This window comes from Clytia hemisphaerica, unplaced genomic scaffold (assembly GCF_902728285.1).
Source record: "Clytia hemisphaerica strain Z4C2 unplaced genomic scaffold, Clytia hemisphaerica genome assembly, whole genome shotgun sequence".
NCBI classification, from domain to species: domain Eukaryota; kingdom Metazoa; phylum Cnidaria; class Hydrozoa; order Leptothecata; family Clytiidae; genus Clytia; species Clytia hemisphaerica.
Window position 1 is genome coordinate 1,357,599 of NW_027103300.1, and position 24,921 is coordinate 1,382,519.

Consider the following 24,921-nt stretch of genomic DNA (forward strand, 5'->3'; position numbering starts at 1 on the left):
TCGAACTCACAACTTTCGCATTACTAGTGCAACTGCACTACCGACTGAGCTATCCAGTCAATACTGGGAGCACATTCGGGGGACAGCGTTGGGTCTCATACAAGATGAATCAAAGCTTTATATAATGTGATGATAATACTTACTTTCTTCGTAGTAATTGTCTTAGAATTTGTGGTAGGAAGACTTGGGTCTGAAATGAAATTAATGATGCATCATGGAGCGACCGTAGTGCAGTGTTAGAGCATCCGGCTATGGATCGCAAGGTTGTGGGTTCAACTCCCAGCCGGGTCATACCAAAGATTCCCAAAATGGTACTTGATGCCTCTCTGCTTGATGCTCAGCAATTAAGAGAAGGATCAAGGGTCAGTGGAGCAATCCAGAGAGAAAGCGTGGCGCCCAGGTAGATAGCTATCAAAGAGAAGCCCTCGGGTCGCCTCCGACTGCGGTCGCAGACATACTTACTTAATGATGCATTTACACTTGTCCGTCGTAACGCTCGTCTATTCATGATATGCACCACTGGAGAGTCTTATGAGAACTTTTAAAATTTTCCCACCCAATGCGTCACTTAAACAATAGAAAAAATGACGTATTGGGTGGAACAAAAACAGGAAAATTGATTAATTTCGTTAAGTCATTGCAATGGTGCATATCATGAATACCACCTCTTGGGTGTTCTAAAATGTGCGTTCACTTACCGTGCGCTCGAGGTTGAAATAAGGGAAGAGTATTTTTTCAGGACACGTTGGAGTGCTTGTGAATTCATCCATGTCTGAGTTACCGATGCCAATGATTACCGAATCCTCGAACATCACCACTGAGATATGAAGAAGAAAGGAAATGATTTGTGAAAAGTTGGGAAAAAGGAACTTCTCGTGGTCTCATCGACAAGACTTTTTTTTATTTTATAACGCAAACACAACATAATCATGGCCCCCAGCGAACGAATCAGATAGGCAAGGCCAAAAATTGTGTTGACCACTGTTATTGAGCGACGAAGAAAATGTCTGGTTTTCCGTCCTTATTTTACCCACTAAAGAGACATTTGGCGTACCTAATCGATATAAATTGATTTAAAGTTTTATGCAAGTTTTGAAGCTGAGTTTTGTAATTTCAATTTAAAAGTGGAAAAGACTGAGTATGTTTTTGGGTGAAGTTGTTGCGTACAATCTTCGATCAAAAGGTATTTGGCTTATAGTTCTAAAGGGACATTTGGCGTACCTAATCGATCAAAATCGAGTTAAAGTTTTAATGCAATTTTTGAAACCGAGTTTTAAAATTTCAATTTAAAGGCCAAGCTGCTGTGTGCATTACAATCTTAGATCAAAAGGTTTTGGCTTATTGTTCTAAAGTGTCAAGTAGCTTACCTAGTGGATACAAATTGAGTTGGGAGTTTTATGCAAGTTTGAAAGTTAAGTTTTGCAATTTCAATTGTTTTTTTGCAGGAAGTAAGTCCAAGCTGTTGTGTGGATTATAATCTTAGATTAAAATATTTTTGACTTATGGTTCTAAAGAGATAAGTCACGTACCTAAAGGATATAAATTGAGAGGAAAATCAAGCATAATCCTTTTGGATAAAAAGCCAAGGGGACGACGTGTCGGGAACAATGGAAGCCAAGCCTGACAAAAGAAAAGAAAATATTGTAATTAATTATGAGTCGCACAAAACCTGGAGTTATGCTGCATATACAATCGAAGTCTATTTATTTTTATACAGCAAAAAAAACTTTTTCAGAATTTAAATATCGGGCGAAAATTGCAGTTTTATTAGTTCCACTTCGTGTCATTGGATTTTTCGATTTGGGAGGGGTTAAGTGGCTTTCAGGTTATATTCCCAGCCTTGTTGGAGCAAATTTTGAGCTTTCAAGTCTTAAGTCTAATGTTAAAACTCAGAGTTAAAACTCTACTTCCAAATTGTACTTTAAAGCACCTAAAAATCACTTGCGTATTTAAAGTTATGAGGGAATTCCCCTTTTGTGCCAAATATTTCGGCGCCGATTGTAGAAAAAAAACTAACCTGCATTCCATTGGCGCCGCAAGAGAACCATAAAGATTCGGCAAGATGTTGTTTAGTACTATGTACAGGGTTGACCATGTACCAAATATTTTCCACGCATGTTGCTATGACGACCGGAGGAAGAAATGTGATCTAGAAAAGTGAAAAGTGAATCGTGGGTCATTGTAATGTTTTCTGATAAATTACATCACGTATCTAACAGCTGATTGATTGTAAATGATATCAAATCTGTCTAAATGTCATTTGCGGTCAATCAGCTGTTTGGTGCGTGATGAAATGCAAGAAGACATTGCAAAGGCTGTTGCTACATATTATATTGCTATGCATTCTCCATCATAAATATAGGGATTTCCAGTGTAAAATAAAACCAAAATCTAGTTTAAAAAAAGCCTGAAAACTAGTACAGTTGTACAATACGTTCACAATATTGGGTTGTTCCATTAAAAAACCATACAGGGGACTGGGCGAACCTTTTCAAGTCAAAAAAAAAATTATTGAAAATGTGTGGATACCCCTGGAAAATGATAAAATTTCAAAAAATACCTTTGGAAAAGTTCTTTTCATACCTTAAAGTGAGGGTAGACGAACTGAAGTAAGTTATTTATTCACTGGAAATTTTAGAACAACTTTTTTACCCCCTTGGAAAAATTTCTGGAAATGTTCGTCCACCCCCTTGTATGGATATAAAATGTAATGGCCCATTGCCAAAATCCTAATATGGTTCAATTCAGAATGTTCTTTTATCATAAAATCTTAATTTGATCTGAAATTATATTTTAAAGGAAACGATACGAAAAATACCCGATAGCAGTTAGTTCGACTGACAATTCCTGCATTAATAGCACGCATGCGTAATTAGTCGTTCTTTTAAACCACGTGTAGTTAATTTCCATGATAAACAAAAAAGAATGAAATGAAACGGGTGGTACAGTCACTTTCGGTCGGGGTTGTGGACGGCAAAATGTGTCGTTATTTATGCAAGTTGTCGTTCTTTATGCAATTTGTCGTTTTTTTGTCTATTTTTAGTAATGCAGGATTTGTTCGATAAACCCCCTCCAGTAAGGATCAGAAAACTAATTTGTAACAAGAAAATTATTAGCTTTTTACAAGATCGTCAAAAAAATACCTTATTTGAACCTCTCTCGGCAGCCGGTTTATCTTTCTGCAACATGAGAACACGACCAGCAACATTGGCGATCAGCGAGTGAGCCTCATTCGATTCTTCTGATGAAAATTCTGCTGATGCTGCAAAAATGAAAAATGTGATTTCAGTACCAAATCAAACTCCATTTATTCAAAACCCGCATAAACAAAGAACAATAAAGCGTTAAACTTTAAGTTCTATATCCAGTTAAAGCTATAAACAAATATTTATTAATACCGAGTTTGAGCATGTCATTGAGTGGACAATTGATTTGTGTATGTTATCATAAGAATATGATGCTTATTTACAAAAGTTAGTTTCAATGTAAAATAAGTCGATACGTCACTTTCAAGCAAGCAGCTTTTGGGTCCGTCGAAGACATTGTAATGGTGCATTGTAATGGTGCAGAATGTACATCGATAAAAAGAATTCATCAAAATATTTTTTATAGTTACATAATGACAAAGGAGAGAGGATTAGAACCCACTAATTATGTGTTTCGATACTTTTTTCTGGACACCCTGTATAAATTTCTTACGTTGTTCATCTTTGAGTCCACTCAAACTGATGGATGTGACAGTGATCGGGTGTACAAGGTAATCCAGTAGTGAAGTCTCTGAAATCTTCGTGGCCGTCACTCGAGAAGCTGAAAGAGCCGAAAAGTATGTGGGTTTTGGCTTTATATGATTTCAATTCTTTCAAGTTACAGTTATTATTTTTATATAAATATTTTTCCATTTTCTTCAAACTATATTGCAACTCATCACCGCTCCCCCGATGTCTCGAATCAAGATCCTTTGGAGACCAAGTAATAATGTATAATATTGCAAGCGTAACAACGGGTCGAGTTTATGTATTTTTTTCTCTGCGACGGAGATTGTTAGCTCTGGTTTGTCTAGATCCTGATTGACTGAGGACAACGGTAATTCAGCACTTTTACCGTCCTCGATTAGTATGTGATTCAAATCTGCAGGATACGGGCCAGATTCCTTAAGTCGTCTTCAAAAATGGAAATACATAAACTCGATAACAAAGAAAAAAATACAATCATTAATAATTGGGTATTTGAAGTCCAATTTCGACCCCAGTTGTTCCCCTAAATTTCCTCACCATGAACAGAAACCTTAACAGTTTGAAATCTAAAGAAGGAGACATTGCAATCGGAACAATAAACCATTTGATACAAATTGATCAAGAAGATAAGAGAATACAAAAGTCACCCGATTTCCCGATTTATCTTACCATGAACAGAAGCTTCAACAGTTTGAAGTCTAAAGAAGGAGACACTACAATCGGAACAATAAACCATCAAAATGTTGTGGTACAAATTGATCAAGAAGATTGGTGATTGAAACGAGATTCTTTGAGCAAGAAGGACATCCAGGTTGTCTTGACGATGATGGATCCGGACCTGCAAAGAAAATAAATGAAAACAATAGTATTAGGTTCCTACAATTCTTTGTTCGATTCGGCCATCTAGAGGGGTTCTATGTACGCTTATTTGTATGTCATGATTTGAAAAAAGACTGTTCGGGAAATTAATCGAAAAATTATTAGTGAGGCTGACTCGCACCCTTTATAACAACACATATCAGACGGTGCTGGCAGCCTCCGCCAAAATGCATACGTTATTTAAGATAAAAAGAAAGGTTGATCTCGATATTTATTACTGAAAAAGGATAGTTGAAATAATTAAGAAAGAAAGGACTCACTTCTTCACGATCTTCATTGAGAATAAAACAACCAACAATTAGATAGTCGTTCCACCAAGTCAATCCTCCTCGACATGTCACGGTCCGTTCCTACGAAAAATATGAATAACAGAAAATTAACAAGTCTGTTATATAAGCAGGTACAGGTACCAAACTCGTCTTCGCAGAAAAGACACGCTGAGTATTAGCTTCTCACTGTTGAGACCATTCTGCGTCTCAGACATTCTTTCACAAGTCTCTATTTTTGCTCTCAGATAGATTGGTAATCGTTTGTTAGCATGCGAATTCCTTCAACTAAAATGGCGTTACTTTGCCACATCATGTTACGGAATTTTCGTTTTTTCAAAAACGGAGCTGAATTTACTGATTAATGATTGAATTTCCCTTGGTATTTTAAAATGAAAAAGAAAAGAAAAAACACTCTGCTTCGCAATTGTATTGCAATGCTTCAATGTCATAAAATTGGTGCTATCGAGACACAGAATTCATTTGACCATAACAGACCGACACACAGAACGATTGTTCAAAAAGCAATCGGAGAAAAGAGCATCGAAGCCACTAAACCCCACCCAAATCGAAATATTAAACCAAATAAAGAGAAAGTGCTAAAATCATCATTTTTGACGGATCTTTGAATTCTGAAAAAGGTAAAAAATTCTCTCTATTAAGAATAAATAAAACATCTAATCACACGATGAGCTATTTTTTCTTATTCGGCGCACCTTCAAAAAGAGCAATTAATCGTTAATCACACTCTTCGATGGGGCGCCAATGTTTAAAAAATAGATTTTAATATTTTTCTTACGGTTTTTTTTTTCATCGAACGTTTGTTTTAATTGCATTCGAAATTCTCTCTATTATAAAGAACATCAAATTACCCGTTACCTGTGTTTCATTGCCAAACAGTTTCCATTTTCTCCTAGCCAATGAAAAATGAGCATACCCATTGATACCAGCTACTGCAAAATATTTGCCTGACATGTCTACGGCAGCATACTATAAGGAAAGATGAAGCATAAATGTTCGGTGTTCTGAGAAAATATCAACTTTAAATTATTTTTCCTTAAATAATCCTGAAGTCCAAAATTGTTTCCACGCTAAAGCCTTTTTGCCCTAAAACTGATGTGACTTTTTACCATGAAAATCTTTAAAATTTTAAATTTTTATTCTTCTAAAAGCTTAAAATTAGACCACTTTAGGTTAGTTTTTGATGGATTGAAACCAAAAAATCGATGAAAAATGTGGTTGAAAGCATCGCTATGGACATAACTCATTGCGCGTTCTAAATCTAGATTTAGAACGCCATGGGATACCTCAATTTTTCAAGAATTGACTTAAAGCTTTTTTTATTTTGATGCGACGATATATGCTTATCAAAGAGGTAGATTTTCTTTACTTGGAGTAATTCAATAAGCATTTCTGAAAAGAAACAAAGGCAAGTATGGGTTCTCATCAAAGTAATTATCAAAGCAACATCAAAGCTGGAGATGCACCAGCAAAAAATCAAAAAAAAACTAAAATCAGACTAAAATTTGTAAAATATTTTTTTAAACTTAAATATTTGGACAGGTCACAGGCAAGAAACAACAAAAATTTATTGATTGATAAATTTTTTTTCTAGTTTATGATAGAGCATCAGATCTATCATAACTCTCACAAAATTACATTCACAGACAAATCAGGGAAGTCATTGAAGCGAGATTTTACACTAGTTTGCTTGAATCTCAAATGTCTGCCGACAAAATCGGCTCGTGTAAGAAGGCCTTAAGACAACGCAAAAAAAACCATACAGGATAGTTTATTATTAATTTGTCCGAAAAAAAACAGCTGATTAATATACGTTTTTTAAAGAAACACACTTTTAAGAAACATGAGGCTCAGAATTCCTAAAAACTAAGAAACATTTAAGAAATATGCTGAGGCTGAGAATGAGAAAATAACAATTTTTAATTCAGTTTTTTTTAAAGAAGCTAAATTTAAGAAACATGAGGCTGATTATGTCAAACATTTAAGGCTGCTTGGTAAAACTAGTTTCTTAAAAAAAACGTGTACCTTATCGGGGAAAACTTCATCGGGGAAAATCTTCGTCGGGGAAAAATTCGTTACTTGCTGGTAGTTGGTAAACGCATTAAAGCCGTGGAAAATTTTCGTCACTTTTCCCCGACGAAGTTTTCTCCGATACGGTATATATTATTTACCCTGATCGGCCAATTCGTGTGTATATAATTATGAGGTAACGGGAACGTTTGCCAATGTTTATTACTGAAATGCATGCTGGGTGAATTGACGCCGCCCTGTTCACGCCCAAAGATTCCATTGCCGCCATTTTGAAGCATGACGTCACCGGTGTTGAAATAAACACTGTTGTCACTTTGAAGGAACAAGTGTTGACGATTTGACTGAATGAAAAAAGAAAGATGAAAAATATTAAATACCTTATCAGCCCTTTTTACACCGGCCCTAATTTAACGCCGGCCCCTTTTATGCCGGCTCTTATTACGCCAAGAGCCTAAACATAACGTCAATGAGGACCTCTGTCACAGGAAATAAGTACTCCCCGAAAAAAGTACTCCCCAGTACTTATTTCCCGGAAATAAGTACTTCCCAGTACAAATTTCATAGGAGATAGGTACTCCTAGGGGAACTTATTTCCTAGGAAATTCGTACCCTCCTCAGGAAAAAAGTACCCCCTGTTCTCAATTCAGTTGAGCTACAGTCTGACAATGTAGTATGTCCTAAATCTTTGGGGTAGCCTGGGGACTTCAAAAATGGTCGGATTTGGCTGGAATTTTGCACGCTTGATCCTTGGGTGAATATCTGGGGGTCTTTATTTCATCTTTTGAAAACTTTGATTTTTGGGGCCGCCTGGGGACGAGTTTTTCGCCAAAACGAGGCTAAAACTTTGGGGCAGCCTGGAGACGTCGAAAATGGTTAGATTTTGCTGAAATTTGGCACACTTGTTCCTTAGGTGTGTTTAATTGTACGTTCATTTTTCCAAAATTTTGATTTTTGGGGCCTGGAGACGAGTTTATTTGAGCCCAGTGTAGTTCTCACGTTCGGCTATTTACTACATTTTTTGAGATTATACCCCAATTGAAAAGTTCATACTAGCCTGGGAATCCAAGCTCATAATTTTAGAAAAAACAAAAAATACCTCACCTCACAAAGTTCTAAAATTATAGAGCTTGGTGCAGGTAGATTAGTCTGACACAGAATGTTATAAACAGTCTGTGTGTGAACCCTTGTTGACAGACTTTCTGAACTTTGGAAACCCACGAACCCAGAGGCAAACACACATAATCAACTTATCATAAAAACTCTTTCACAAGCTCTAAAGACTTTCAAAACTACTAAAAACCACATCAAAACATCAGCCACATGTATTTAGACTTCCAGTCAACAGCCATTTTGTTTCTAATGAATCTATGTTTTCATTTTCATTTGTTTTCCTTTTTTCTGCAAAGTCAGCTTTTTCCATAAATTATGCGCGCGCATCGAAATTATCAAAATGCGCGCAAAAGTACTGCTAAGTAATTCGCCGAAAGCTGGCCAATCAGGCCGAACCTGCATTGCAGGGAAAAATGTCCCTGCAGGCGAGTTACCTGCACCAAGCGTTAAACCAGCAGCAAAAATATCATAAACTAGACTGTGAAAAAAGTTTAACGCTTGGATTCCCAGGCTAAGTTCATACATGCTTTCCTGAAATTTCGCTTTTGACCCTTGCCTTTTACTTCAGCTGGATAAGTTCCATCTCGTTTATAAACTTCGGCATCTCTCAAATCAACGTGTTTTTGTCGCCATCATGACTTCACTAACTGAAGATATTTTCCACGAGGTTATACACGAATTTTTTTTTAAACATTCGAATAGTTATTAAAGTGCAATGCAGAGTCTTCTTTTTTCAGATTCTGCAGGAGGGGAACCTTATTTCCTAGGAAATAAGTACTCCCTTACTGGGGGTAAAGTAAAACTTGTAAAAAGGATAAGGTAGGAATAGGTTGCTCTAAGGTTCCGAATAGTAGAGAGGGGGTCCCAATAAAAGGGAGGTTTTGGTTCGAGCTTTTTCATAGTCTAGCAAGCTAGACGACTAATTCAGACATGGTAACAAATAAAGCAAATAGTAAAAGAGGGAGCAATTTTAGTTTATACAAACTAAATCCTGTAACAATAATCGTATATCATATAACGCCAAAGGGACCAAATTACCGGGGGGTTGTAAATTGCAACTCTAAAAAGCCCAAAGTTAATTATAGACTAAAACCAGGCTATTTACAGGAATTCAATACTTTCAAATATAAATAAACGGGAGGTCACGGAAACAATTTTTATCAAGTAGGTTAATATAATAAAACATAACGCTTGTTCAAAACTTTTTCGAAAATTAATAACCGAGGGAAGATGTTTATTCGGGACCTTTGAATAGGCTGTACGCGATCAGGCAACTTTACTAGATCAAACTTTTAAAAAAGTTAATGAAAAGGTTTGTTTGTTGTTGAATGGACTCTCTTACCATACAAGGGTTAACAGCGAGTGCACTTTTGACAAACTTCATGGATAGAATGTCTCCTTCGTAAATACTCTTGTGATCATCCATTGGCTCATCTGGAAGGACTGGGACTAATAACAGCTCGTATCCTTCGATACTCCAATCCTGTAAGCGGAATAATTGAGTTGATGAGCTGAGCTGAGAACTCTCGGGAATTAGAAACATTTGACTTTTTAATCTTCAAGGTTAGAAAATTTGTCGGTTAAAAGTGACGGAAAAATCGCCCACTGACGAAATTTTTCACCGACAAAATTCATTCGCCAACAAGTTTTCATCGATAAATATTCTCCCCATTAGGGATTTTGATTCAAACACGAGCTGTGTTAAAATTTGAATAAACTTGCCAGGGGTAGCATAATACAAAATATTATTAGAAAGAATAAAAATGATATTATCTTTAGGTCTTTATAAAAACAAAGTCAAAATCTTCAAATTTAGGCTTTTCTTACTTTTATGAGCCTCAAACAGAAAAAAAAAGACTTGACCGTGTGGATTGTTCTTGAAGTATTCTTAAAATACAGTATAGCAAAGGAATTTCTGGAGCCTTACCAGTGATGAGAGAGTAATAGCTTCATGATGAAAAACGTCTCCTCTGCAATATGAAATAAAAGAAGCAAAATTAGAGTAAAATACCCTCTCCACACAAACTTAGGAAACAATTCTTAAAACAAACAATTCAAAAGTTTACCGCTAACTGCCATCGCCAGATTTTAAAACAGTTCTTGAATGAACCCTTTCCGTGCCAATACACTCGCCAATACCTTATTTTTTAGATTTTCACGGGATTCCTATTTTGCCAATATCGGGTAAATCCGACAATTCTTTTCCGAAAAAGATATTGGCACTACACGGGGCCATGGAACTAGCAACTAGTTGCCAAGATAATGCTTTATCTTAGAGATAGCCTGGAGACGTCAAAAATGGTCAGATTAGGCTGGAATTTGGCATACTTGTTCCTTGGGTCAATAGATAAGGCCCTTTTTTATCATTTATGGAAAATTTTCAATTTTGGGTCAGATCTAAATAATGAATCTTGGCAAATATAGATAAAATACATATGTTGGATATATCCGGCAAGGAACAGAATTTTGGCATGTCGGATATATCCGACAAAAGCAAATAGGGTAAAAATACGCATATTGGATATATCTGACAATGGTACGGAAAGGGTTAAATTCGCTAAACACTGCAACTAATAAAAAATGTTAATTTCTATCCAAGCTGTTAAAAAAAACAGGGCGGTAAAACCAACCCTACTTGTACAGGACTGAAAAGACGAGAATTCTCATATGATGCTAGTGGCACCTGACGGGTTAAAACTTTATCCAATTCCAAGCTATAAGAGATTACAGGTTTTGTAAAAAAAGGAATTAATAACATTTCTTGACCGCTGGATGAAATTCTTCCAACTTACCCAAAATCTGACGTTTCAACACACATAAGAAGTGATCCAAAAACACTCCATATGGCCACGCCACACTTCGACCAAATTGTGCCCAGGGCGTTTCCATCGGGCGTCCACGCCATTGAACAAATACTGCCCATGTGAACGCCTTCGTCTAATAGAATAAGGATATATCGAAAGAATGAATGAATGAATGAATGAATGAACGAATGAATGAATGAACGAATGAATGAATGAGTAAATGAAAGAAAGAAAGAATGAATGAAATTGAATGACTGAACGAATGAATAAACAAATGATTGAATGAGACAACTAATGAGTTTTTTGCAAAAAAGATGGACATTTTTGAGATATTTAATGATGACAATAGGGAAGTAAAGGCTTCAATATTTTCCTTGGCTAAGCTGAATTCACACATAATAACAGATTTGAATTTCACCTTTATAATTAAAGGTATAGTTTACCTGGGTAGTCTTTCTTAGGTAGAATATATTTATGCGATAAAACCAAACCACCTGTTGCCTCGTCAAAGATGAATGCCGAAGCTTGTCCACTGGAAGTATAAAGAAGAAATTATGATTCATTGATAATGCTGGGGAGAAGCAGTTGCGTAGACAACAAGGGCTCAAAATCTGTGTAGGAGAGCAGATTGGGCTATTCCAGAAATAGCCTGTACCCCTGTGTTGAGGAGGTGTGACGTCTAGGGTGGTCTGGAAAATAAAAAATCCAGGGTGGTCTGGTTTTTTGAATGATAAAATCCAGGGTGGTCAGTATAACGAGATATGGGTCAAAAAGAGTTTTTTTTTCCAAGGGGGAAAACAATTATTTTAATATTTACAGTATAATAAAAGACTGTTTTTAATTCGTACAACCTGTATGAAAAGGATTTTTTCCAAGGTTTTTTTCAGATACTGTCATTTTCCAGGGGAAACACCCCTGTATGGAAATTTAATGGAGCATCACAATTGATTAGATGGATTGATACTGAACTATCACTCACTTGGTCTGTCCGAAAACGATGATTTGGTATTTGATGTTGACACTGAGGCATATCGCATTATTCAAATCTTTCGCAAAAACACCAACAATCTCCTGAAACAGCAGGGTCAGTATTATTCGATCAAATGAATGGACTATAACCATGAGATAATTTTAGACGAAAAAGTGATTTTGAAAATGTTCCTAATAATTGAACAATGAAGACTATCACTCATTTGTAGGAAATTGAGCGAAATTTTTTCACAGTTTTAACCCTATTCTTATCGGGGAAGGATTGTTTTTTCCACCACCCTTTAAACCCATTTAATAGCTCACTGGAATGAAATCTCTAACACATTTTGAACTTTTCATAATAATAATAATCTAATAATCTTATAAGTATAACCTGAAAATCAAATTTGATGCGATTACATTCCCCTACTACCCCAATCAGGTATCAGGACTTTATTAACTAGAAACAAAACAATTACAACTGTTCAGAAATGGCATTACTTGAATATACCCTTAAAAAATTAATTTATATATAAATTATACACAATAAATTGAAGTTGAGATAAGAATTGTTTGATACTCAAAGTTTCACGCAACTTTTCGTCACGATCTTCAGTCAAAACTATATAAATTATATAAATTATATTATTATATATAAATTTTCTATCAAAAATGTTGAAATATATGTTATAATATATATATGCATTTATTACATTTTTAGATTCCTTTGTATAGCGCTTTTATGATCATGAAATTTTTATTTGTAGATAATTAGGAAATTTTTTCAACATTTTTGATAGAAAGTTTGTGATTATTTACCATTCTATGTTTGTACTGACGATGGCGTAGCCGAAAAGCTTTTACTATGATTATGAGATAAATTTTGATTCTTTAATAGGACTTTATTTTAAAATATCAAAATCCTTAAATTAGCATAACTTTTGATACAGTTATCTTATTAAACTTAAAAGTTCTGTTTTTAAATAAGAGTGATATCGTTTGTTTGCTTACTCATCAATTGTAATTTACAAGCTTTTTCATATTGAATTGACACGCATGTGGAGCAAGATAGATCAGAAAGAGGAAAAGGAAAATTTCTTTTTCATTCAGCAAAAAAAGGGGGGTTATACTTTTACGGTGTGACGGGATTGGCCCTTTTTTAGTACGGTATTACGGGATTTAATGAAAAAAAAAACGGGAAAACGGTTTTTTAAAATCAGACGGTGACGGTATTTGGCCTTATTTTTTGTTTATTATGCCTGTATTTGAACCTGTACAAACCGGTATTTTTTTCAATTTTCAGGATTCCGGGAGTCAGCAAAAATTTTGACGGGAAAACGGTATTTCGAACCCCTACAAACCCAACCCCCCCCCCAAAATAAAAACACTGTCCTGATATGAAACATGCGTCTGATATGAAACAGGAAAAATATGTGAAAAAAACCTTAATAAATGGAGTACAATTAGCTTACAGAGGGTTTTGCTTCAGGAGTTTGCGACGAGAGAAAGCCACCACGACCATCAGAGAAAACGACTGCATAACCACCAAGAACTGGACTGCACTCAATTTGCTCGATATAGACTTCACTGTTTTTGGTTAATGGTGTACCGACTGGAAAAAATAAGTAAGGTTATTTAGTATGAAGCTTCATAGACTGGGTGATTTTCGCTTTTCGAAAATCTTGTCGTGCATCGGTCTGTTCAGCCTAGACGGCTTTTTTTTCTACGCAGTAACGTCAAAGTGGAGACCGGCCTTAAGAAACGGAGTGAAAAATTCCGGCTTTTGGTGATGCGCTCACTACGGTCTGTTACGGTTAGATGAATTCTCTGATACTAACTTTCTGGTCCTAAATCATTGAAAAGAAGACGCGCAGGATGTGCTCTTTTGAAACCGAAAGATTCTACTGTATCGAGTTGGATAAAGTAGTGTCACTTAGTTGGGTTAGTTAGTTCCAATTCTCTATCGCAGACTTGTAATGTCTTGTGAAAAAATAGCGCATACATGCAATAGTACCTAGCCGCAATACACCGTACTTCGCGGCTTTTTTTCACGAAGAGCAGTTTGGTACAAGTTAGAAATTTCGCAGAATTGCATACTTTTTATTCCAAGCTTGCATTATGATTCTGCTCATCTGCTAACTGAGAGCCAAACATTATTTTGTTGAATGTCGTTCTGTTTTTCAGACTCTAGAACACCTTATTTCACGGAATGGTGAAAATAAGAACATGTTAAGAACACTTCTAAGCTTAGAACTCAAAAGATTAGGAACATCCGAATTCAAATATTTTGGAGGTTCTTATAAAAAAAAACGTGTATTGACCAAAGATTTCTTTATTTATTCAAGAAATTTGTTTTGAATTTTTGAAAATTTAAATGTTAAAAAAATATTGAAAATTTAAATTAGATACAATGCAATGAATAATTAAATACAGCACTCAATTGAATAAAGTGTTAGTTCTGAACACCGACCTGATTTAATTAACGGCGACTTCAACGATGATCTTTATACAATATAATGGTATGCATTTCACTACAACAACCATAAAAAAAACATTGACAATTTTAATATCGAATAGTATGTTGTTGTCTTGAGTAAGCTGAGTTTGAACATTGAAAAGTCGTTCTTTGAGTATTTTGTCAATTCATTTGAATATGGGGATGGAGGATATAAAATTTTTTAGAAATTTACCCCCCGGACATTGTTAAATTTGACCCCCCGGACAGCAGGTCAGATCCCCCGGACAAGCATCAGTTGACCCCCTGGACATTCAAAATAACCCTCAAACCGAGCAAAATTACCCCCACACAGAGCAAGTTTACCCCCTGGACAGGGCAAATTTTGTAGATTTTTCACTACCCCTCCCAGACACAATATCCTCCCATGTACGGAAATTTTCTGGAAGAGCCCGTTATGTAGACATCATTAGCGAGTTTATGTATGTGTGTTTTTCAGCGACGGAGACGGTAAGGTTCTAATTTGAGTAGATCCTGACCAGCTGAATCAGCACTTTTACCGTCCTCGATTTTGCGGGGCGGAATTGCGGGTTTTTCCAAATCGCTTCAGTCACTCTACCGTCCTCAAAAGTGCAAATACATAAACTCGGTATTTATACAGGTGGGATTCGATAGACAACCGTTATTTCCAAATTGTCATTCCCTTTGTTCCTTTTTTAACAATGGGCTCTTCCAGAAAATGTCCGTACATGGGGGTGGAGGATATTTTGTCCTGGGGAAAGCGAAAAATCATCAAAACTTGCCTTGTCCGGAGCGTAAATTTGTTCTGTCCGGGGGTAATTCGGGTTGTCCGTGGGGTCAGTTGGAAAGCATCTTGCTTGTCGGAAAATGCCAACGCTCGTTTTTGGTTTGACCTGATCGATCAACTGATGCTAGTCCGGGGGGGGGGGGGGTAAATCACTGAAAATTGTTATATCCTCCACTATTCAAGGAGATTTACTATCGGTATCGACTGAGCGGAGAGTTATGTCTTTTGTCAGAGATTATCAGTTATTTGAAGCACTCAATATGGCAAGAACTATTACGGAATGATTTTCACCATAATATAGACTGCTCGGATGAAGATTCGAATGATACCCGTTATTAAAGTTAACCAATCCAATGTTTTTTTCAACTCCATCAGGGTGAACGAGTATAACTTTTCCAGTTTCCCAGAATTCATCATCTGTGTCTATGAAGATATTAAGACTTGAGACTTCTGGACAAAATCTTTTTTTAGATTTGACCGATATCCAATCTCTAGGTTTATCAAAATTATTCAGAACCGCGATAAACTTCTCATTTCTGTAATGTTGACAGTGAATCATAGTCCGTGAGAGATGTTCATACCAATCGGTATAAGATACGTAGTGGCTATCCACTTCATCTCCATATCTTTTGTAAAAACGTTCAAAGCCCCAATCGATCTTTTGCAGCAAAGGCATATCATGATAATGTACCAGCTTTCGAATCTTCAGTGATTCATTGTCAAGGTCTTGTTTGGTAGCAAGTTTTTCATACACAGCACGTTTATCAAGATTATCAATTTCAAGTCTCGCAATATTTTTCTCAAGTTTTGATATGGTTAAGCTCTGTTGCTCAATATTCGATTGATACGATGACTTTTCAGACAGTATTTTATTTTCAAGTCTCGCAATATCCTGCTCTTGTTGCAATACGGTCATTCTAAGTTCTTCAATTTGTGATTGATGTTCCAGAAAGAAGTTAACATAAACAGCGATGCCGACGCTCAACAAAACGAAAATCACAACATTGGAAAATATTTTACACTTTCTTGGTCGGACATTCAGGTTTTGCTGCATTCGAAGTTGAGCCTGGACATTTGCAAGTTGATTTTGTATCAGCTGCACCTGACCAACTAAATCCAGTGCCTCGTTTTGGGCGTCATTTCTTTGTTGAGCATTATTCCCACCATCTACAATGTTAGCATGGTTCTCAGCTCTTGGATTCATCACAGCTTGATTATCTCCAAGCTTTCTATCCTGATTGTTGTTCGCACATTGTGCCTGATTCATGACAGCTGTGTAAGTTTTTTTGCTTCGCTACTCAGATTTTTCCTTTACTTTACTTTACTACTTGACTAATCGGAGAAAAAAATTGTATAAGATGATGCTTTAATAAGAAGTGTGTATAAACAAGTTGTTTTATTTTGAAAAGTAGATTAACAAAAAACGGACAATGACAATAAAAAATAAAACGCCTTGTTTTTATAAGAATATAAATCATGAAGCTCTGCTACAACAACCTACAGATTCTCAAACTAAAGGTTTCTAACCATTAATATATAACACCATATTTATAATTGATAATCAAATTGTTATTTAAACTAAATTAAAATACGGTTTAAGCTTCTCTATAGTCTTCTTAATAGTTCCTAATGACAACCTTTTAAATAAGCTGCTTAATCCGGTGTATAAAATTATGAATTTTCTCTTTGGAAGCCCTAAACCCTTCGAGGAGCTTTTATTACACACCAAGCATCTTTAGGGGCCTTTATATCGCCTTATATCTCAGGATTAAGAAGGAATGCTAGAAGGATTTAAAATAGTTTTCTTTGCTTATTATTACAAGATTTATTTATAGCATTATTAACTTAAAGGCGGAAATACCTTCTTTACAGACAGAATATCTTCAAAGAACATGTATCTTTAAAAACTTGATGAAGAAAACAAAACTGACACATACCTGGGGCTGGCGAATCGAGGTCTACACAGAATACTAAATCGTAGATGGGTGTCGAAAGGTCATTGCTTAAAACACCATTCCAATTGAAGCGATATATCCAACCTTCAGTTGTGGTGACAAATAAACCGTCAAGTCGCGTGGATACACTAAAGCAGAAAAATACAACATTTCATGTGGAAACATGAAAGTCTGAGTTATGTACTCATTTTAAAATTTTTAGTTATTGTTTTGATGGATTGAAAGATAACTTTTCCTGATAATTATATGGCTCTGGCTATCCATCGAGCACTCTGACATCATCGATTCGTCTAACCTTGAGAAAGATACAACATATAACTTTTGCCATTGTAGTAATGTAATTATACAGCAGGGGCAACTTCACTAGCAGCTGATTTTTTTGGGGGAGGGGAGGGAGGAGGCGGAGGGTGGCGCCTACTCTACCCTGGAATTTCCTTAGTTCATCGAACACGCACATGCAAATCAAATTAATGAGAGTTAATATAATTAAGGATTTATTTGTTGGAACTATCACAAGTTTGATCTAGGATATATTCTTAATATGATTAAGTCAAGAAGGCGTCATATTTTCTAACGGAAGCACCCGAAATAAACCGGATTTTGACCACCGTGTTTCTATTTTAAGTAACAGATAGGGGTCAAATACCTACTTTTTCTTGTGTTTCAATTAGGGTCAGGCTATTGTCGTTTTTGCAGGTTTATTTTTCTCAAAGAATAGGGGTGTAGAATAGTTTTTTTATTAGGACCCAGTTTATAAGAACAAATCAAATGAGTTAATATAGTTTTCAAGGAGCAGGGAAACTTTCCCGAGTAATGGAGAAGATTCCGTTATAGAAAGTAATTACAAACTCGATCAAAATGGTAATTATTACCTTGTGATTTTCCCTTTGACAGTTATGGTGACTTTGTGTGCAAGCTCCACTTTCAAAATACCTCCTTGCGTCAATTGCTCATTGCTAGATCTAGAAAAATTGATGAAAAAATATGATGTTGAGATAAAATTCGCCACTACCTCGAATTTCAATCTACATCTTAGATAGATAGAGTCGATATTTGAACGTGGATAGCCCAGGAATATAGGACTTTTAGGTAATCTTTCGATTATTTTCACAGGGTCCACGGCCAGCCGTCTCGGCTATCTATGAGCTGAACAGAGCATTGGAAAGAGCACGGATTTGAGCCTTTTACCACTTGGCCATCGCTTCTTAACTTTTCTTTGCAGAAAATTAAAACAAAATAATAAAATGAGCAATTTTGTTCTTAAGGCTTGGGGACACGAGAAGTTTTTTTCATGTTGGTGCAATGCAACATAACAAGAAAGAAAGTGCGTGTCCCATCCCATGGTTTCTTTTTTTGTTTCATGAGACAAAAAGTGAGGAAAATACCCCAATGGAGCAAAAGTGAGATTTCACTGTTATTGGTAGAAAGAAAAATGGGGTGGATACACGAGAAAGCGTTTCAGGTTGGTGGGATGCATCATGTTGCATTGCACCAACGCAAAAAAAACTTCTCGTGTCCCCAAACCTTTAGGAAGCGTGCTTATCATCAGAATTATAATCGAAAAATTGTACAAGGGAACCATTCTTTCTGAAATAATTCATCATAATGGACGGTCTCCACTTTCACGCCAAATGAGATAACACTTTTTAACGTCTTTCTTTGTTGTAAGATCATTGTTAGCCTATCTCTATCCCAACACGCGATTTTTTTATCACTCTGTCAACGGTGTCAAGGAAAAAGCCGTGGTCGTCTGGTACAGGCAAGGTCATTGGTCGGTTGGAAAAACAAAGCAATTACATTGGGCAAATCTTACGTAATCATTTTTGCGGGCAAAAAGAATTGACAAAAAATGTTTTCTCATTTTCGCGCGAAAAATGAGACCGGCTTTAAAAAGCAACAGAAACAGAAACTTTCCACTTACCCAGATTGTTCGAGATGATAGATGAATTCGTTTTCAATCTCAAACACATCAATCATAATCAAAAATCCACCAGATGTCTACAAAAAGAACAATAGAAAGTCTTCTATAGTAATTAGCATAATCAAGATCGAAAAAATGTATGATCAGTTTATCAAAAATCTAATTTCTATAATATGAATTTCAACAGACTCAGGTTTTTGGGTATACCGGGTGACCCACGAAAAAGTTCGGACGGTTTTTGTTGGCTAGGGTCTGAAATAAAAGTAATATAAACTCAATCTTTTTTTTTAAAGATAGAAGATGCTCTAACTTAAACTTTGAGCTATTACTTTTTAAATTTGGTTCAGTGGCTCTTCATTTATGAGCTTTTAAAGTCAAAATTCAATTATTGGAAAGTGAAAAAACACCTCAAAAATGAGGTATCAAATTATAATTATTTTCTTTATCTTTAACATTGTGTTTTTCGAGTGTGCTGATGTTTTACGACCACGTTAATTAGTGTTGTAGGTAATAATAAATTAACAACGAAGTAGATTTATATAAATTTATTGTAAATATTTTTATCAAAAATATTTTGCAAATAGGCAAAATTTGCCTTCTTTTTGAAAATGTCGCGTCTTATGAAAGAACAGAGAGTGTGGGTTTGCCTGGAATATGCTAGAAAGTGCATGGTGGTGGTTCTTTTCTGAACGAATAACTTGTTAATAAATTTTGTGAAAGTAAAGAATCTTAAAAAAAGTTTTAAAATCGAATAAAAATATCTAACATGTTCTTTTCTAACGATTTTATAACGACCTTGCTTGATTGATTGATAATAAAACAATTTGATACCTCTTTTTTTGACGTAATTTCGCTCTTTCCGAAAAGTGAATTTTGACTTTAAAAGTTCGTAAGTAGGGAACTTGTGGGTCAAATTTAAAAAGTAATAGCTCAAACTTTAAGTTAGAATATCTACTTTCTACATATTAAAATTTCAAGCACTTTGAGACATTTGTTCGGCCTCGAGACGCCGAAAACTGTCCGAACTTTTTCGTGGGTCACCCGGTATATGGCGAGACTAATTTAATTTGTTGTTCTACGGGCAGACTGTTAGCAAAATATGGGTCGGTCAGTCGGTAAAATAAAAATAAATTTTTCATTTATCAACAAGGTTGGTAAAGTACCGAAAATGTTTTCCAAAAACTATCTGGTTCGAAAATTCACTTTTTTATCTTCGATGAAGATCATAATAAAATCTTAGTGTATGGAATGCTTGATTTTCTAAATTTTTCAAATTCTTGAACCAATCTTCAGCTTTATTCAAATTTGATTCTTACAAAAAAGTAGCGTGTAAAATATACTGTATTGGAAATTCAATATTATTATTTTTTTGATTTTAGCAAAAATAGGGTCGGTCGGGCCCGTAGAACAACAAATTAAATTGGTCTCGCCTATGGTGAGGATCAGAGATCTGACCTCAAGGAGAGAAAGTGTTGATAATACTAAATAAAATAAAAATGAAACTTAAAAGGGACTAATATTTTTATAATTTTATTGTAGAAAAAAAAATTGGAAGTAAAGAAATTCTCTACAGATCGGGAGAGGATATGATACAAAATAGAGTATATTTCCACAGAAAATCTTTTTGGGAAACGTCACTTCAGGTAGGATGTAATTTTCAGTAGTTGAGAGCTTCACACCACATGGAGAAAGGATTATTTTTCGTATGTATTGTTTTATTTTCAAAACTCGTGCGTAGATTTTTATTCTTTAGACCATTTGTTGTTATTTTCAACAATTTCCAAAGAGGGAGTAGGCATTCTTCACCTTTTATTTAGTCGTATGTTTTCAGCGGAAAAATAAAAGGCGCACCAAAATTAATGGGACAAAAAAGATATTCAAAGATTTTTTTTTTATTGTGAATGTTGTCCTTTATCCCTCTCACGCATATCAAAGAAAAAACATAAACTACCCAATTTTCTACTTACAACGAGAACCAACATAGAGGAGTTTGGGTTCCAGTAAATATTTTGATTGATCCCTTCATCATGAATTTGTTTTTCGTCACGTGACCAAATTGCTAACACAACACGTGGCTAGAATTTGATGATAAAATTTCTTGTAATTTTCTTCAAATTAGAGAGAGATTTGAAAAACAGTACATCTTTTTATATGACTTTTCAAGCTGAGGTGATTAATGTTTCATTGCAAATTACAGAAGAGTCGATCAAGAGGTTCCAATTAGAGAATTGAACGGAATAAAAACAATTACTTTGCAATAAATATCAAGGTGAAAGGGACAAAATACATTCCTTGTGAATAACAAAACAAACAAAATCATAATAAAAGTACAAAAAAGAAATCGCTCTTCCAAAACAACGTGTTTTGTTTAATTTTTATATCATTATGCAAACTTACTCTTGTTTTCCACAGGTAGAGTGCTGAATCAGATATGGTGACAAACAAGGACCTTGACCGGTTGAACCGTACAATTTTCAATACATCATTTTTACCAGTTTGTAATTGCGAGTTGTAAAACTTTGGCCAACCGATTGGAAAATACATAATCGCAGCTGCTATGTATTATGGCTTCAATTTTTTGCTAGTATGGAGATGACTGGCATTGTAATTTTATATAGCTATGTCATAGATGGTAGTGTCAACTATATTTCCATTCAAATTTTATATAGCTTTATTCAACTGGAAAAAAGAAGAAAAAAAGCGATACTTGAATGAAAGCACTACAATAATAATGCACAAACTTGAAAGGATTTCATGTATATACATTAGCACATTAAACAAGATTATAGTCTAAACGTTCCTGGGTAGCAATACTTAATTCTGAAATAATCAAAATACGAGAACACTTATAAACGGTAAAAAAATGAGGTTATTATAATTTGAACTTGTGACATGATGTGGGGAGAAGTATCAGACTTTCATCAACAAATTTTCTTGCTAACCCTAAACATGAAACGTGTCATTAAACCAGAATTGAATATAGTTGGCAACAGAGTCTTCAAACAAAACAGTTCATTTTATTTTCAAATATAAGCTATTAAGAAAGAAACAGAGAAATGATAAAAAAAATATATATTTCTTGAAGATATCATAGTTAGATCTTCCTTTTCATCGTTTATTCAAAGATTTTTTTTGCGACATTGAATTTTCTTTCGTGTACTTTAATGGGATAAATTTTTGCGGGGATAAATTTTCGCGGATTTCGCGGATTTGGGTGTCATCCGCGAAAATAGTCCCATTGGAAATTTGAAAAAGGCCCATCCGCGAAAATTAGTTTCTGCGAAGAATTTGAATTTTTTTTGCAATCCCCGAAATTTCTATTTTTATCGTTTTTTTTTTTCTACATGAGGGCACGCAACCCTCGAAAAAGGTCAAATCCTCGATATGCTTGTTAGCAAAACATCGTTTTTCTCAAAATTTTCTTCACAAATTTACAAACTTGGAAGAGGTATTGGAAAATTTTTTATCTAAAGTGATCGCTTATTGTTAAAAGCTTTTCAATGCGAGAGGGTAATCTAACTGGCTTGAAATTAAACATTTAAAAGGATATATGTAAGAAAAGGAGGGAAAACGGAAAACAAAAGAATTTATTTTCAATGATAAGAAAGAGTGAAAATAACAAAACAACAATTCTAAGTCATTTTATTTATCTCTCTTTTGCTTATTTTAACAAGTTAAAAAACTTCCTGATCTAACAAAATACTGCATTAGATGTCTTCGGGATAAAAGATGGGTTTTCTGGTTTACTCGGACGCTTTGGTTTGGCAGCAGGATTTGCAAACAGTGTTCTTTGTAATACATATCTCCTCGCCCTGTTCCAAAACACCCTGTTATTACTTGAAAAATAAATTCTTAATTTTCCTGGAAAAATTTTATTTCAATGTTTTGGCCCTTTTCAAAAATTTTAATTTGTACCCCAATCCGCGAAATTAAATCCCCGCGAAAAATCAGGAAATCCCTCATCCGCGAAAATTAATCCCCGCGAAAATTTATCCCATTAAAGTAGTTGAGAGTTTTCAAAATTTACTTCTGAATTCAAATCGAAATTGGATTTTTAGTTTTAATTTATGTCACAATTCAACAAAACATGTATTTTTAAAGACATGCATTCAAGCGTTCAAAATCACCAACAACTAAAAAAACAAAATCAGCTTCGTTTACACAGTCAAGAAACCGTAGTGCAGTGGTAGAGCATCCGGCTACGGTTCGAAAGGTTGTGGGTTACCCACAGCCGGGTCATACCAAAGATTCCCAAAATGGTACTTGATGCCTCTCTGCTTGATGCTCGACAACTAAGAGAAGGATCAAGGGTAAGTGGAGAAATCCAGGGAGAAAGAGTGGCTCCCTCCCCTACCTTCGAGTAGATAGCTATCGAAAGAGGAGCCTTCAGGTTGCCTCCGACTGCGGTCGCAGACTTACTTACTTACAGAGTCAAATGTACGATAAATCATATACAGTATAAATAATTTCATTAAATTTAATATTAATTTAAATAAAATGATATAAAATACACGCTTTTTTATAAGAATGGTGTTTATTCAATTTATTATGGATATTCTTAAATGTTTGGTCGAAATCATCCTGAAATATTCTTACAGTATCTTCTTAGATTAAGATGAAAGGCTTACCTAAATCTAGCATGTAATATATACCTCAAGGAAGAATTTGAGAACTTCTTAGAACTTCTTAAAAATGACATTCTTAGCTTCAGTTGCCTAATTCCATAATGACAATATTCTTACCACGCGATATTCTTAATTTTTGGCTAATTTCATCATGAACATTCTTATAAGGTGTATTCTTATTAAAACAAGCAACATGCTGAATGGACCTACCTGATGATGAAACTTAGATAGCAATAAGGAGAAAACCAATCATTAAGAAAATATAGCGCTTAGCGAAAATGCATTAAATGTCATCATTGATTGTTGATGGGGGGGGGAGGGGTTTAGGGAAAAAAGAAATAGAAAGTTCCGGTTGCAGAATTGCAAAAGTTTTATTGACAATTGAATCATGCTTGATGGTGGCATTGTTATCAATAATTTTTTTAAGTGAAAAACAAAGAAATGTATGGAAAAAGCCCAATTCAAATCTGCGAAAACGGCGATTTCCGGCATATTTCCGGCATTTTCGGCCGGAAAAATCTTTTTCTCAAAAATCGGACTCGGCAATGATTTGGGCATTGTTAATACGCATCTTTGAGCAAAAAAACAGAAAAAACTAATGACAAAATCTCGAGAAAATGTCAAAAAACCTGTTTTTGCGGCATATTTCCGGCATTTTCGGCCGGAAAATTTTTTTTTCCAAAATCGGGCTCCGTCACATTTTAGGTAGTATCATTTTGCATCAGTGTGTAAAATTTCATAAAAAAATATAAAGTACAGCTCGAGAAAATCAAGAAATACCGTTTTTCCGGCGAAAATGGGCTGCACCGGCAATTTTTAGAAAGTTCCGGCTTCAAAACTCAGTTCTATTGACGATTGAGCCATGCTTAATGGTGGGCCTTGCTATTAATAATGTTTTTGTGTGAAAAGACAACGAAATATAAGGAAAAAGTCCGATGAAAATCTGCAAAAATGGCGATTTCCGGCATATTTCCGGCATTTTCGACCGGAAAAAATTTTTTCTCAAAAATCGGACTCGGCCAAGTTTTGGGCATTGCTAATACGCATCTTTGTGCAAAAAATCATAAAAAACTAATGATGAAATCTCGAGAAAATGCCAAAAAACCGGTTTTTCCGGCATATTTCCGGCATTTTCGGCCGGAAATAATTTTTTTTCGAAAATCGGGCTCCGTCACATTTTGGGCATTACCATTTTGCATCATTGTGCCAAAAATCAAAAAAAACTAATGAGCCAATCCTGAGAAAAGCTGGTAACAGACGGACGAACGAACAGACGAACGAACGAACGGACGGACATCGGTTAATTTAAAGGACCTCTACCCCACCGGGGTAGGTCCAAAAAG

At 35.2% G+C, this 24,921-nt stretch overlaps 1 protein-coding gene across 1 annotated transcript in view; it reads right to left on the bottom strand.

Moving 5' to 3' along the window:
* Positions 1–21,632, bottom strand: part of LOC136811849 (guanine nucleotide exchange factor subunit RIC1-like) — a 50,206-nt gene extending 28,574 nt beyond the window's left edge. Inside the window, exons 1-21 of the mRNA XM_067068483.1 lie at positions 21,351–21,632; positions 20,921–21,028; positions 18,954–19,030; positions 17,905–17,994; positions 17,015–17,160; positions 13,287–13,426; positions 11,825–11,916; positions 11,289–11,377; positions 10,834–10,978; positions 9,969–10,011; positions 9,384–9,524; positions 7,072–7,272; positions 5,759–5,869; positions 4,874–4,963; positions 4,404–4,572; positions 3,700–3,807; positions 3,144–3,262; positions 2,018–2,149; positions 1,530–1,620; positions 699–817; positions 144–190 (exon numbers count right to left, since the gene is read on the bottom strand). Of these exons, the coding sequence (XP_066924584.1) occupies positions 144–190; positions 699–817; positions 1,530–1,620; positions 2,018–2,149; positions 3,144–3,262; positions 3,700–3,807; positions 4,404–4,572; positions 4,874–4,963; positions 5,759–5,869; positions 7,072–7,272; positions 9,384–9,524; positions 9,969–10,011; positions 10,834–10,978; positions 11,289–11,377; positions 11,825–11,916; positions 13,287–13,426; positions 17,015–17,160; positions 17,905–17,994; positions 18,954–19,030; positions 20,921–21,028; positions 21,351–21,497 (2,405 nt within the window). The 5' untranslated portion in view covers positions 21,498–21,632. The remainder of the gene's footprint in view (positions 1–143; positions 191–698; positions 818–1,529; positions 1,621–2,017; positions 2,150–3,143; positions 3,263–3,699; positions 3,808–4,403; positions 4,573–4,873; positions 4,964–5,758; positions 5,870–7,071; positions 7,273–9,383; positions 9,525–9,968; positions 10,012–10,833; positions 10,979–11,288; positions 11,378–11,824; positions 11,917–13,286; positions 13,427–17,014; positions 17,161–17,904; positions 17,995–18,953; positions 19,031–20,920; positions 21,029–21,350) is intronic.
* Between the last annotated feature and the right edge of the window lie 3,289 nt (positions 21,633–24,921).